Source organism: Lissotriton vulgaris, chromosome 2_1 (assembly GCF_964263255.1).
Source record: "Lissotriton vulgaris chromosome 2_1, aLisVul1.2, whole genome shotgun sequence".
Lineage (NCBI taxonomy): Eukaryota > Metazoa > Chordata > Amphibia > Caudata > Salamandridae > Lissotriton > Lissotriton vulgaris.
The window spans coordinates 772,669,565-772,685,747 of record NC_141687.1 but is presented as its reverse complement, the minus strand read 5'-3'; the positions used below and the strand labels follow the sequence as shown (position 1 = coordinate 772,685,747).

At 44.5% G+C, this 16,183-nt stretch overlaps 1 protein-coding gene across 7 annotated transcripts in view; it reads left to right on the top strand.

Annotated features, from left to right (window-relative positions):
• The window catches only part of TLK1 (tousled like kinase 1), an 877,117-nt gene that overhangs the window by 188,673 nt on the left and 672,261 nt on the right, over positions 1-16,183 (top strand). For all 7 annotated transcript variants that reach the window (XM_086956115.1, XM_086956118.1, XM_086956116.1 and 4 more), the window contains one exon: positions 14,605-14,723. In XM_086956115.1, the coding sequence (XP_086812241.1) occupies positions 14,610-14,723 (114 nt within the window). In that variant the 5' untranslated portion in view covers positions 14,605-14,609. The remainder of the gene's footprint in view (positions 1-14,604; positions 14,724-16,183) is intronic.

The window sequence follows — 16,183 nt, the reverse complement described above, 5'->3', positions numbered from 1 at the left end:
TTTTGAGGCACAAGGTGCGATGGAACATTAATTTAGAGAAGCATTAGTCCGTGAATATGAAATTTCTTTTCTCCTCCTTGCCTTTCTAAGATAGGCTTGCTTTCCGTATCCGTCAGACAGGCCTGTTGGCATGATGCATTCAAAGGCAATCGACCACTCTCAGAAAAGGAAAGAGGAAGTGCTTTATTGTGACTAACTGTAATTGGAAGGACATCATTATTATCAATGGTTTGAAACTATGACCTGTAAATCAAGAGAGTGCTCATCAAAAAGCATTAAAATCATGAACTAATATTTTTGTTGTTCAGCTAATACTGATGAACACCCAATGCGCACTACTACTACAGGAGCTCAGCACCATGCTTATGCGAGCTATGCCTTCAATTTACATTATTTACAAATAACAGTAGCTGCTTCCTTTTTTATTTATTTTTTATTTATTGGTTTTCCAAAAGATACAGAAAACAAATGGCATTACACAATAAATAGCATAATGGTGCATGTCACTGAGGTTACATCACTCCTTCACGACAGAAGCTAGGAAGAGAACAACATGGGTTAATGGAAGGCACTTTCATAATACAAAATACCATGTGGAAATTAAGGTGTGGCGTTCAGGGGGCTGGGAAGTGAAGAAGGTAGGGGAGATGCAATAGCAATGCCGCAATTGGTGATTGAGGAGTCCCCAATGGGAGAGCCGGGTAAGGAGCTGTCAGTTGCCTGCATACGATGGAGATAAGAGAAAAGGGGGGCCCAAATGTCAGGAGGTCAGCTAGCAGCAGGCATTAAGTCCCAAAATTTGCTCAGAACCATTGGACAGTGAGCAGTATCGTCCAGCCAACCAATGACTGTGGGCGCCAGTTTACGTCCCCAGCGGAGAGATACTCTGCGCCTTGCAAGGACTAGAAGCATGGCAGGGAATTTACGGTTAGCGTTTGAGACAAGCTTGACATAACCAAGAAGACACACCAACGGATCAGGAGTGAGACGTTGTAGAGTAATGTCGCTGATGGTCTCACTCTCAGCCAGACAATAGGCAGAGACCTTAGGACATAACCAGGCTAAATATGTGTAGTCCGCATCGGGGGTAGAGCAACGTACGCATCTATCACTGTTTAGGATCTCGATTCTATGGCATGAAGCAGGAGAGTGGTATAACCTATGTATATATTTAAAATGTATGAGCCGCAGGTGACAGATACTGTCCTGTAATTAACAGCCCTGTCTGTGCTTTTCGGCGTGTGCCATAGGGCATTAAAGGGTTTTAAAGTTACTTTGCCTCAATGTCAACATCCAACTGTCTGTCAATGCTTTCGGAAAAACCACTAAAATCATCCATGTAAGCAAATAGCAGCCTTTACAGGCCAGAAATTCACATTATAAAAACAACCTTGTTCAGCAGGAGACACTATCTGGGGCGGAAAAACTCTTCTTTCTTTGGATTTTTAAGGATACAAAGCACAAAAGCACAATTTTAAAGAATGAAGTAGGACTTGCTTCTCTCTCTCTGTCCATGTTTGAGAGGCAGAGGAGCTTCAGATTAACTGTTTTGACACAGTCTGCTTCTGATCTGTTATCAGTTTTGTAGGATAGCATTAACCAGTGGCGTCAGCCTTCGTGTCTATGGCCGCTTTTCGAAGTATCGGAGAATAGACTTGGCACTTGCAGCTAGATCCATCATAGTCCCGTTTTGCGAGTCCCTAATAGCGATTATTAAGGAATCGCTATTAAGGTCTTGCAAAAACGGGATTCATGTAGGAATCGCTAAATAAATTGCGATTCCCACACATTCCTTATTTGCGATTAGCAAATTGCTAATCGCAAATAAGGAATAACTCCCCATTCATTTCTATGGGCCTAAAGGCCTATAGGAATGAATGGGGAGTTATTCCTTATTTGCGATTAGCAATTTGCAAATCGCAAATAAGGATGCGATTTCAAGGGTGCCAGGGGTGTCCAAAGGACACCCTGCAGCACCCCTGAAATGTAATCTACATTGGTGTTGCGCACAAGGACATGTGTGTGTTTAACATGCAACTTAGAAAAATGCATTTAAACGCGGTAAATAGCGGCCCAAAATTGCGATTTCGCAATTTTAAAATGGTTCATGAATTGCATTTAAGGAATCTCAAATAGAGATTCCTTAAATGCAATTCCTCGCAAATGTGCGAATTCTTTATTAGCGAATTTTGCATTTGGGATGATGAATCCCAAATGCAAAAATTGCACTCGCAAAGGGCCAGATTCTCAGAATCTGGCCCTTTGCGAGCGCAATTAAGCTTGATGAATCTGGCCGCTGGTGTATTGAGCTAAACTTTGAGAGCATCAGGGAAATAACACAATTTCTGCTCTGCGTTTTTGCTTTCTCCAAGTTGATAGCTCCAAGTTGATTACTTCAACTGCTCACAATGATGTTTTCTGTTGTTGCACATGCAGCAGAGCATCGAATGCTCCTACACCAAACAATGCACATTTGCACCCCCAGGAAAGCTTACTTAACGTGAAATTTGCAGAACCTGATATCAAAGGAAGCATATATAAAGTGGTCTTTTTAGTAGAACAGGATCGCTTTTTAGGGAGGCCCAAAATGCATCTAGGACGTTCATCAATAATCGACACCTATGCCATAAGTGCTATATATTTGATTTTCGAATTGTGGTTGAGAATTTTACTTTTGAGGTAAATGCCGTTTTCAAATTGTCTGTTTCATAACTGATTTTAAGTCAGAATTTGAAGCTGCTACTTGTGATTAATAAAAATATGCTTTTGTATTTAGTCGTTTATTTTTTGCTCATAGTTTTTTCACTCTGAGAAGAGCTTGTTAAATTCATCCTCTAGTCTTCAAACTTCTAGATTAAAAATTCTTGCAGAACCTTCCTTAGTTCTTACTTTCCTAGGTCCTCTTTACAATTGTTGATTATGGAATCCCTCCAGCCTGTCCCTATCCTGTCCCAAAATAGCTGTCTTCTTTAAAGTACCCAACTAGTAAAACTGCGTCACCAGTTCTTAAGCATTTCAAAAATGTTCATCCTTTTGTGAAAGACCTTTGTTAGAGAGAGGCACATATCTTGGGGAAGGATTATTGGAGAAACACAAATTTGTTTGCAATGATTTGTTTAGTTTGCTTGGTGTAGCACAATCTGTCACCATATGTGGCACCTTTTCACAACTGACTTTGACAGGGGTGTGGAAGTTTGCTCAATATATACTTCTCTAAGGGGTGGATAGTTCAGCAATCTATTCCCCCCTGAAAAAAACACTTATTCCATGTAGTGACATGCAGTGAGTTGACAAATGATGGCACTATTTTCGTTGTATAAGAGCTTTGATACGAGTGATTACTTTTGGAAAGGTTTGTATTCTTTTCAGACTTAGATTATACCTTCTTTTTGATTAATCTAGACTCTGAACATAAACGGGCTCCATTTCTGCCACATCTTTGGCTATTCAAAAGCTTAGGATATGCAGAGGATCTTTTTTATAAATGGGCTCTATTTAGGCCAATTTTCTGATCATGGGAAGGCGCTGAATGTCGACTCTTTATTTATGCTGATAATAGCTGAGTTAAGGATGTATCATTCTTATTGGACTGTTGCTCTTTTTCTTACTGTATTTTCTGTTGAATTGTCTTGTGAACTGATGTGGAAAATTTACATTTAAGCATGTGCTAGTTTTGATAAAATTTTACTGTACCTACAGATTATATTTGAATTCCAGTCACCTAACGCTGCCAGGAGTCATCAAGATCCATTGCAGTCTGAACTTCACTCTTTGAGCACATTTTGTAATTCTTGGGCAGCTCATCTAATTTTTACTGTACCTCAGTTCTCCTTTGCCATATATATGTGTGTGTGTGTGTACACTGAGTGTTGCAACATTCTGTCTTACATTTCACAATTAAGAAACTCAGCCTGCCAAAATGTTATGAGAACCATTCTCAGTGCATCCAAGTTTGGCTTCTCCAAGTAAAAGTGGGTTTGCACTCTCAAAAGGATAGAAGTGAAGTAGTGTGGCTCACTGGTTAGAGGCGGCAGACCCGAGAGCAGAGGACGGCCCGGGACCAGGGTTCGATTCCCGGCGCGGCAGGTTTCTTGACCAGGGTCAGCGGACTCGATAATTCTCTCGCCTCGGTGCCCACTCTGATCAGCGATCACACTCGGCAACTCTGGGCATTAGCTTGCCTCATCTTCACTAACGGCCCCACCAGACCGCCGGGGATGCCTGGTCTCACCCTGGAGATACCCATTAAGGGACCATCTCTCAGGGAAGCCAGGAAGGGTTTCGCAGCGGTCGAAGCGCCTTGGGACCCTACGGGTAAGTAGTGCGCTATATAAATGCCTATACATTTACATTTACATTTTACTTGGGGGCAAATCTACTAAGGGGAGGGAAGTGGTAGTGCCAGTGTGGAAAGCGTACACGTGTGCCCTGGATAACACCACTCTTGTCCTCTTAAATCCAAAGGAGTAGAGGTACAGAGGTGTAAAAACAGTTTTATTACGCTCGAGCAGGCACAAACCAACACATGATTAGGATGTCCGTGAAGGGAATGAACACTTGAAACCATTCTCCTTTCGTATTTTTACTATATTACAAACAAGTCTGCATGCAAACTCCACTCCCCACCCCTAATCCATTGGAAATTTCCTTTATTATGCATTCAAAGAAAATGGCTACCACATTACATTTTCAAGGCAAGCAATGGGCCAGAAACTCACAGGGCTTGACTAACTGCAGATTGTATGGAAACATCCTCTGTTGTCTCAACTTACGATAAGCACAAATGATTTACAGTATGTAATTGTTTTAGTAACCATTCAGTACTTTCCAAGGGCATGGCGAACAAGTCAGAAGTCAGTGGGTAAATGTTAAAACTCTACAGACAACGATGTACAAAAATGTGAGATACAAAAATGCCTGAACTAGTTTTCGTATCGTACAACCTTTTCTTCAAACTGCCCTTGAACATTTTGTCAATACTTGCTATTACTAACCTATCGTATCAGTAGTAGAGAATTCAAAATAATCCCTCATATCATGATAGTACTTCATTACCAAATATTTTCAAATATAGGGTTGGAGCAGGTGAAAAAAGGAAATAAATGGGCCTTTGTTAGAAGGCTAATCTGTGAGGGCAGTAACGCTAATGCTCATTAAATCCTATATTTCTTCATCTTGCATCATAAGCATATTTTGTTGTGGACCAGAAACTGGAGGGGCATGTCGGCTGAAAGGCACAATGTGCAACACATTTGAAGACAATTCACACATAGTCGTGATTATAGGTGGGATTGTTTTAGGATGCCATCACTAATAGTTTCCAACCCCATGCAAGCAGTACTTCTCTAAACCAGCCTGACTAAGTCCAATATCCAGTATCCTGATGTATCTCCGGAGCAATTTGGTTAAATTTTTCAATGACCAAATTATATTGGGGGCTTTATCTGGTATGTGTACAAAACACAAGCTGCCAATTGAGGCCTAACACTCCCTTTTCTGCCAATAGGATGTCTAAAACCATACGATTTTGAAGGAAAACCAGATGGGTAGCTTGCATTTCTACAGTAATGTTACTGAGGGCACCAGCAGTCTCATTGATAACCGCTTCCACTGCCCTGGTTAATCTGTGGACCTGAACTCTATTCGCCATGGGACCCCAGATAGGCACCAGGCCTATCATGGCATTGATGAATTGCTGCTGGATGGTATCTGTCTGGTCAACATGTACTTTCTGTTTAACCCCTTCCACGCTCATGACGAGCTGGGCTCGTCATGGTGTAGCCTCCTCGCACGCTGATGACGAGCCCAGCTCGTCATGTAACATGGGTTTTTTAAAATCTCAGCACAGTGCCAAAATTCCAATAGCGCGCATGAGGTTAAGTCTGTCTTGTGATAATCTGAGGGTGCGAGGTAAGTGGGACGGAGAAGAAATGCGATATAGCATCAGCCTGATCATACTTTAGGGAGCCAGACATAGCCTGGCAACCACAAACAAAATAGGTATTTTACGAGACCACAAATGATGGGGAACTAGTGCAATTTAGTATCGATGTACGGGAGTGTAGGGAAGTGCCCCTCTGCATGGTTACCCCCAAACACTTTTTGTCTGACATCTGATGAAACCTGACTTGATGTGCCCTGAGTCCCTGCCAATCTGGTTCCTAGGGCATGTGTTCTTTCCCAAAACTGTACCTTTGTACCCACAATTGGGACATCTCCTCAGGTGGGGGAGGCGAGGTGAAGCACACATCTCAGTCCCCTCCATCTGGAGGGTGGCATAACAGGGGGTGGACCCACCCCAAGGAAGGGACCGATTGGCCCTGTCCTGCACACCCCTTTTTAATGACCGTAAATAGTATTTAGGGAACACCATGAACCTTGCCTCCTCAGATTTGAGGAGGAAAGAAGGACCGAAGAGCTGTGCTGACCTAGGAAGAAGACACCTACTGCTTTGGCCCCAGCCCTCGCGGCCTGTCCGCCTCCGACCTGCCTACAGCCAAGAACCCGGTGTGTCCAGGAGCCTCCCAGAGCCCGGAGGACCTGCCCTGCAACCTTCTTACAGATTGTGTCTCCCGTGAGCACTGGATTTGCTCAAGCCAAGACTTGCCCACAGTACCCGGATTCCCGCAATTCTGCACCACACTGCATCTGACTCCCACAGCGAAAGTTCCAGTGGCCCAACATTATGAGAAGGTCTCCCAAGTGATCTAGAACTGGGATCTGGTGATACCCGACCTTTCTGAAGCTCCAAGATGACGCCTGCAGCCTCAGACTGAAGGTTCCCACCGGAACCGGAGCTGGTTAGAAAACCCGATGCCAGAAGACACCCATGCACTCTAAGCCCCACGGGCTTCGGTGGCCCGAGCAACTGTGTCCAGGCAACTCCCAAGAATCCAGCTTACCTTTCCAGCCAATGGTCGCCTTCAGGAATTTTCCCTGTCCGTGCCTGAAGTAACTTTGCCGAACCGAAGGCCTCCATTGAGATTCACAGGGCCCGATGTCTCCTTGGTACACAGCACCCGGACGCCCCTGTGTCGCTGGTGGAGCAGCTACTGTGCTGATTGTTGGCCCCTGCAGTGCTGATCCTAACCCCAGGCGCATGGTCCCTCACCCGAGTGGCTTGCTTGTAAGCCGTCCCTAAACAAAAACACCCTTAGCCCAATTGGCTAAATTGGGCCCATGCACCTGGCTGTCCCGGTGCAGCTGGTGGTGCAACTAGAGGGCCTACCTAGACCGTGGGAAAACTTGGTCCTAATCCCCGAAGCTCCCACTTGTAAGAAGTTTACTTACCTGTGAAACAGATGACCATTTTTCTCCCATAGCAACCCAGATAATGAGATTTTGGGCCTAAAACGTTTTAAGTGTTGAACTGTTTTGTATGGGGAAAACAGTAAATGTAACTAAGAAACGTATTACTTACCTTGTATTGCGAGACCCTTGGGTCTAGGCGTACCACCCCAAACACTCTCTGTAATATAAAAGTAATTACTGTGTATCATAACCTGCTTTTTAAAAACCATACCAACCAGTAACAACTGCAAATCCATTCCCAATTGCATTTCTGTGTAAAGGTTTACAATTGAAAGTATGTTTTACCTACCTGTACCAAGTCCTGTTTGGTTCTAGAAATAAAATAAAAGTATACTAACGGTGGGCGGCCAGCTACGCTCCGTGCACGGAGTGTGCGTAGTGCCGCCTACTCCGCATTTTGCGGAGCTGGCGTAGCCAGGCGGCACTACGCACGCTCCGCAGACGGAGCGTAACTGGCCGCCACCCGCCTCCCTCCCGCCCTCCCTAAATACTTTCAAATAAAGTAATCAAAAAATTTAAAAAGCACTTACCTTGACCAGCGAGTGTACTTCCTAAGTATCAATGAGATGTGCATTGGAGCGCTTTAAGGACTCACGGCCCACAGCCAAGTCCTTGGGTCTTTCTACAAAGAACCCTGCCACTCCTGGCTTTCGTTCCTTTCGTGGCCAGGGCAGAGGCACCCAGGCGCGCTCCTCATCAAGCCTGTGCAGAACCAGCCTCCGTGTGGCCAAGGCTTCCGCAGGGGCGGGTCTGGAAACAAGCGTGCGGGTCAGTCTACCTCTACGCCCTTTGCTTCCACCTCTAAGCCTTCCTAATCCGAGCTTCAGGGAGCACGCTGGTGGGTGGCAGAATCCGCCACCACCTCCACCACTGGCGAGAAATTACATCGGACAAATGGGTGCTGCAGATAATATGCCAGGGTTAGTCCCGTCCCTTTCAGTGCTCCCCTCCAGCCATGCCACCTTGACGCCACCGCTTGTCGGGTGGATCATTTGCCTCTTCTCCGACAGGAAGTCACGGCCCTCCTGGCCAAGGGGGCCATCGAGTGCTTTCCTGGTCTGGAGGTGGGTTGTTATTCCCACTACTTTCTGGTCCCCAAGAAGGACAGGGGTGTCCTGCGCCCTATCTTGGACCTCTGACGTCAATCGCTTCATCCGGAAGGAGAAGTCCAAGACGCTGACTCTGACTCAGGTCTTGGCTGCCCTCGACCCTGGAGACTGGATGGTAGCGTTGGACTTGCAGGGCGCTTATTTTCACATCCCCGTCCTGCCGGCGTTACCTGCTGTTCATTGTGGGCCAGGAGCATTTTCAGTTTGCCGTGCCCCCCTTCGACCTTACCAGCACCCCTCGGGTGTTCACGAAGGGGATGGCGGTGGTCGCATGCTCATCTGCGCAGGTCAGGGGTGCCAGTCTTCCCCTACCTCAATGACTGGTTGTTGAAGGCGGGCTCGCCCCAAGCAGTCATCGCCCACCTTCAGACTAATGCCGACCTCCTGCACTTGCTGGGGTTCTCCACCAACATGCCGGAGTCGCACCGGAGTCTCTCTCAGAAGCTCCCCTTCATCTGAGTGGTTCTGAATTCGACGCAGTTTCGGGTTTATCCTCCCGAGCATCGAGATATTCAGGCTATGATTCTGATCTTTCAGCCTCTATCCCGGGTTTCGGTTTGAACTGGGATTCAACCCGAGGACCGCCTTGACGCTGAAGGACACGGAGCAGGGACCGAAGAAGGCATTAGCCAAACTAAAGAACCTTGTTCCTGAAAAACTGTATTTTTGACATTCTGGACATTGACACTATTTTTAATACTTGACGTCAGAAAAGAAAAACTAGCCTTGAGAAAGCCCCGGCGCAAATCGCCATGAGGGGGCGAAACACGTGTCGGCTGTCCATGTTCTATGAAAAACAATAAAGTTACCTTTCTGCAAAGAAAAACAGCTCTGTCCTTTGTACTACAATTGTAAAGAACGGAAATTAATTCTGAAAAACTCTCGAACTTCCTTGGAGTACAAACTCATCATTCCCTAATAACTGTCCTTTGCGCCTTCTCACCTTAAAGGCTGCTTTCCTGGTTGCTATCACCTCTGCCAGAATGGTGAGTGAGCTCCAGGCTCTTTCTTCTAAACCTCCTTTCCTTTCTATTCATCCGGACAAGGTGGTTCTGAGCCCCGTCTTTCTTTCTTGCCAAAGGTAGTCATGCCCTTACACATCAGGCAGACCATCACTTTGCCCACCTTCTTTCTGCCTCCGCATCCTTCCAGAGAGGAAGAGAGGCCCCACCGTCTGGACCCGAGACGCGCGCTCGCATTCTATCTGCAGTGTACACAACAGTTCCGGGTGGATGATCAGCTCTTTGTCGGCTACATGGGCGCCAAAAAAGGTTGGGCTGTGCACAAACTGACCATCTCCCAGTGAGTCGTTCTGTGCATCAAAGCATGTTACTCCTTGGCCAAGAAGGAGCCTCCTGTGGGACTGCGTGCCCATTCGACCAGGGCTACTGCAGCCGCCACTGCTTTGGGGTGTGGCGTCCCCTTGCAGGACATTTGTCAGGCAGCTACGTGGACCTCGCTGCACACGTTTACCAAGCACTACTGCCTTGACAGTCTGGTCCGGAGGGACTGCTTCTTTGGCCGTTCTGTGCTTCGTGACTTTCTGGTGTCATCTCGTTCGTAGACCCACCACTGTGGTTGGTATTGCTGGGGTATCTATTCTAAGGTAAGGAATCTATCACTAACGTGTCTTTTTCAGATACACAAGTTACTACTTGTGTAACGATATATCTGTAAGAGACATTAGTTGGGTGGCGTCTAAGTACACTCCGTGACGTAATCTCGGCGCTGACGACGCCAGTGACCGACACCGAGCCGCAGGACGTCACCTACTGATGCGCAGGGGTACTGCTAAGCAAAACTTTACGGATCCCGTCTGACGCCTGGGGATATTCTAAGGTAAGGAATCTCTCCCTAACTAATATCTCTTACAGATATATCGTTACACAAGTCGTAACTTGTGTGTCTAGCTCCCAAATTAACTCTACCCAATGAAGCAAAGGTGTCTTCGATAATTTTAGGTAATTCTCGCTCCTGTTGTGCAGGAATGCATTCCCTCACACGTTGGCACATAGCCACCACTGCTGGTTCCCCTTTTTTATGGCAACATAATCCTAGATACCTGGGAAAAATTGCCTATTAATTTCATCCCTAAGTTCAGGGCTGGTTCTGCACCGTGCTCATTTTGTATTTGTCCTCAATACCACTGGTATTGCTGCTATTGAAGGGTTGCCATGAGCCTGGTTTAGATGGCAGCGAAATCTATGCCCCAAGTGATATAGTCCTCTATCTGGAAAGCTATTCCCATTGGCAAGCAGAACATTAATATTTTGCGTTTTTTCTTCTGTGCCTGTGTGTGGAAACACAGCCTCTTATCTGTACTATTTTCTGTGATATCCAGAATGGCATTTGCTCAAGTTTAGTGGGCATTCTTCCCATAACTATGTTCAGATCTTATGGGGTGATTTTTAGTTGCGGTTCCTTGTAGTGAACCTGCTGGAGTAGCCCTTGTAGGTTGTAGTGTATGTTCTCATAACAAACTGTCAGATTTCCGAAAAGTTTTATTATTTCTTTGTGAGGTGGACGTAAGTCTGCTATTGGCAAAGTGTCCATTTCTGGATGCTGTATGTAAGGAGCTAGGACTGGCCAAGTCGTTCCGTCTCTGCTGAGCGGACCAAGTCTCACTTATTCTGTGGTATGTGTAAGGGTGCCTTTAAACTTGTTTATATCTTCCTGGTTCGTTAACGCGACTTCTATGCCCTCGTATGGATTGTTTTCTTCTGGTATTTCATCCTCTATTTAAGAATGAAGTGTATATGCATCTGCAGGTGGAAATTTAACTCAAGAATAGAAAACCTCTGTCCTGTATGCCTAGTGTGCCTCCATCTCGAAGGTAACAGTCCTACCTAATGCTGAGAATCCAAAATCTGCTAGTTTTAAAGTAAGTGCATTTCTGACATTTTCTGAAATGTTTACTGCACATTCCTGCTCTCTGCCCTCCGCTGCTTTTGCATGGAATGCTGCTGCAGCGTTATCTTTGACAGACATTGTTAAGTGTTTCAAGGAAAATTAGCAATGTAGGGAACTATAATCCTTCAAGCTTGAATGTACCTGCAGCCAATATATAGAATCTACCTACTCGGCTGTCACAGATTTTTCCCCCTCCGGACGTCTCTGGGTAAATGTGAGTAGGGGTCTCTGAGAAAATACGACTGAACTACTCAATTTTGACATTTAAATAAGAACCAATCCAACGATTGGTGTCCAGGCTGATTCCAGATACCCCAGAATGATATGTTAGTCTGTAGACCAGCTAGCTCACAGTGCCACTACAAGCCCCACAACCTTACCAAGGAGCAAATCTTTTCTGGCAACTATCACACATTACAACCCTGACCCCTCAGGGATCGGGAATACAGTACTTTTCGCTCAGTCACTCATGCTTACTTGTTCTCAGAGAGATTTACAGAATAAACGATGGGGATGTTTTCAATAAGCATTTATTGAACCAGCGTCATTCTAGAATAAAATACATGTGCTATAACAACTATGAGACTGAAACGGATATAGACGATTACAAGCACCAATAGAGTAAATAAAAGGTAGAATTCTACCATAGTGCTAAAACGGTGACTGTATGCAGGCATATAAAAACATGACTGTAATAATGTGTACTACTATGATGCGACCCCTAACCAGATGTACATAGCATATATGCAGGTGATCAGCCAAGAATCCCCCTTGGAAAGAGCCAACCCCATTACCTGATGTGAAAGAGCGAAAGACTCCGACTTGGTCTCGAATTGGGACACCCAGCGAAGGATGTCAGACCACTGCTTGCGGAAGTGTCTGCGTGCAGAGGCTTCAGCGTCTTGTCAGCATGGGAGTTTCTTTCTCTTCTCCTTATTTAGCGAAGATGTCCTGATATACTCGAAAGGTACCCTCGGGGGTTCTCCCTAGATGTGTCATTGTACTACGGGCATGTCGGCCAAGGATGACGATAGTGGTAACCCTTATGCAGAGTTTTTATACTGAAGATAGTAATCCTGGTGCAATACTGAGAATCCTCATGCATAATAAATGAGGCTAGTTTACGGAGAAAACCACACCACATTTATGCTGTACCTAACTAGGCAAAAGGTCTGCGCCAGAACCAGCATGTAGAACAATGGTAACACAAAATGTAGTTAATAGGTTGTGCAACTACCTAGGGCTATATTGGGGTACATTGGGGTTCATAACCGCTCGTCTGTCCTTTCTTTTAGACATTTCTGCAAATTTTGAATTTTATTCAAATCAAATGAACCATCCATCTGTCATCGCAAATCCTCATTTCCCTCAGTATATTGATGCCATAGTCTGTGGCACAAGTTCACACCTGTCCCATATTTCATCATCCTCTTTGATACAGGACTACCCTCAACTGGGACTGGGTGGGACTCATCCAGGCGTGGACTCATGAAACAGCAACACCACCACCCTGAAATGCATTTCTTTAGTTGGCTCATTGTCCCTTAAAGTCAGAGACCATCTAAATTAATTCAATCAATACAGGCCTATTTATCATGTCCAATCTAAGACCCGACAAATATAAAGCAATAAAATTCTCAATACCAACAACCAATCAATGCAATACAACTTTTACAAAACAACTCACTAAGGTTTTGTTGAAGATGTCGACTCTTTTCTTGCAATTCTGCTACTTTTTTGCATGATCAGTGTAGAACCTCTGCTGGGAAGATCCTGTTGCTAAAGGACAGCATTTTGGGACTTTAGATGGCAGCTGTGAGAAACCAGTCTCCTCTTGCAAGAGCCCCGACGATCAGTCAGTCTCTGGGAGTGTCCCCTCGGCCACAGACTCAAATGCTATTGGATGTCCCACGTGGAAGTCCAATTTGTGGAAAGCATACACTTGCTCCCTGGGTAATACCACTTTTGTCCACTTAAACCTAAAGGAGTACAGGTAGTCTGAGGTAAAACAGAGCAGTTTTATTACGCTTGAGTGGGCACATACCAAAACGGAATTAGCATGTACTATATAACAGACCAGTCTGCATGCAGACTCCTTTCACCACCCATAATCCATTGGACATTTCCTTCCAGTTATGCATTTAAAGAAAATGGGTAATCGCACTACATTTTTAAGGCAAGCAATGTGAGAGAAACTCATAGGGCTTGACTAACTGCTAATTATATGGAAACAGCCTGTGGTGTCCCATCTTACGATAAGGACAAATGAGTAACAGAGTGTCAAGACTTTTGCAACCATTGAGTACTTTCCAAGGGTATGACGAACAAAAATATGCACAAGTCAGCACGCACATGGAAAAACTCGACTGATAATGATGTACAAATTTAGCCAGGTAGATACAAAAATGGCTGAACTAGTGTTCATATCATACAACATTTTCCTCACCAGGACTTGAATGCCCTGTGAGTTGGTGAGCACTCACAAACTTATGTTTATAGGTATTCACCAACTCCCCTCCAACCACTCCCCACCCTCAAAAAGATTTGATATGTACTCCTGATAACTTCAGGAATAAAAAAATTTCCAAGATGGGAAATAGTTCCCCTGGAGGGAAAAGGAAAAAAAATAACCAGTTAATTGCAGGTTTAAGTGCCCTTTTGTGGTTTACTTTAAGGATTGGGATTCCTAATAATAAATACATATTCATATATATTTTCTACTTGATTTTACACTGGTTGTCCATTTAAACAAATCCATCTCCAACCTTGTACCTTTTCTGCAGCATGTATCTCCATATAATTAGAGCATTGTCGAAGCATTATGAATGACCATGTTATCCTTTTCCCAAAATGTTCAAATGATTATTTTAGAACCGATGTCAGTAATGCAAGTTGAACTTAAGGATCACTTCATTTTCTAAAAAGCTTTGAGTTAATCTACCATATATACCATTTTGAATACCTTTGACATCGAGATGTTTATATTGCCCTTCACAGCGGACATCCTGTTTTCCACTAACATAGTGTGGTACAGTAACCAACTGCCTGAGATTGGGTTTACAAGTCCAGTGAACAAAATAAACAAGAGTACTTGTTGTCCTAGACCGTGCTTTGAATATTGAGGACATTAGAATGCACCATTAGGAAATTTGAAGGGTGTTCTCCGATGGAATCGATTATCTTATACTTTCATTTCTGTATACATTCTGTTATGACTTTGAAATAGAAGATATTTTTGTTGGAACGCTATTAACATTTGGGACCTTCTTCATAGGTGCCATGGATGAGCTCCACAGCTTGGATCCAAGACGCCAAGAATTGTTGGAAGCCAGATTTACCGGAGGGGTCAGTGGTAGTACTGGGAGCACTGGAAGTTGCAGCGCTGGATTGAAAGTAAGTTCTATTAGTTAGTATCCTATTTCAATTCTAGTTAGGAGCGTATTTCAATCCTGACACCTATTCTCCTAGAGAACATGTGCTTGAATTTGTACATTAGACTTAACTCAGAGGCAAGTTAAAATTGTATTCTTCATTTGCTGTGTTTTTATTCAAATTTCTGCCAAAACAGATGGAGATGTACTAACTGAAAAGGGCGGGTGCATAATGAAAAATACTTTAGTTTGTTGAAATTCATTCACCCTATACTCTGCTTGTGCATGTCACATCTAACGCATCCTGACATCAAGAGTTTGCAGAAGATCAGTAGTACAGCAGTCTATATTTCATGAAACTGAAAACATGGCTTTTCTCTTGTAGCTTCCTCATATCTGTTAGAGGGAAACGTGAAGTGTGATTGCAGATCTTGATTGCTCTTGATGTGGGGTTTTGAATTTACTTTTAATTCTTATGATCTGTCCGAACAAATTTTTGGTATACTGGTAGCAAAGTTGAATTGAGATGGATACCTCTACCTGCAGACACCTCGCCCTCTTAATATGCCTGGTGCTAGACTAGATCCAGAAGCTTTTCAAGCTGAGCGGTCACCAAAGCCATAAAGCACCCAACCTGGTGTATAGATGTCAGTTCTAGGTTTACCTTACCTTTGACTTGTCTCAAGAGCTTGCTTTTTCACACCCTTGCCCAAAGCCCTTCATATTAAATTCGTCTTAGTTCCCATTCGTCTTTTGCCCTTTCAGTGTCATGGGTCTTGTTCCACGACTGGTGCCAGAGTTGACTGTACCGATCCCAGCACCTTCTGTGTTCTCTCAAGTGATGCTTCCATAGGTAGTGGTTCCAGCACGGGTGAGATCTGGAAGACACCATTACAATCTCTCGGACACTGCAGCTGATTTAGGCTCATGGAGTGTGAAGAAGAATCTGGCATGATGAAAGCTCTTATGACCTCTTCAAGCTGTGGCAACCAGCGACTCCTCTCTAGGGAAGGGTTTTCATCTGGAGTGTTTGGAGATGAAAAGCCACTGGTCTCTAGATGAACAGATTCTGCATATACATATTGCTAGAACTGAGGGCAATTCGCTTGGCACTAAAGGCCTTCCACCTTTCACTTTGCATTCAATCAATCCAGATGTTGAGAGAATATGACCCCAATGTGATACATTGACCAATTTGGGGGATCAGGGTTGTGTCTCTCTCAATTAGCACTTCAGCTCTGATCTTGGGCTCAAAAGCATGGTGTTTGCAGGTAGCAAATCATCTGGTGTTCTTTGAACACCAGAGCCCATAGCCTCCGTTGGCATCACCTTGCCGAGCATGAGGTGTCTCCACTCAGACTTCACCATGTCGTTGCCCAGTGGGGCACTTCTCAGGTGGACTAATTCACCATTAAAAGCAACCCTCTGTGCCTGCTTTCTGTTCCAAGGAACCACTTCATTGTGTTTCCTCTCATACCCTTG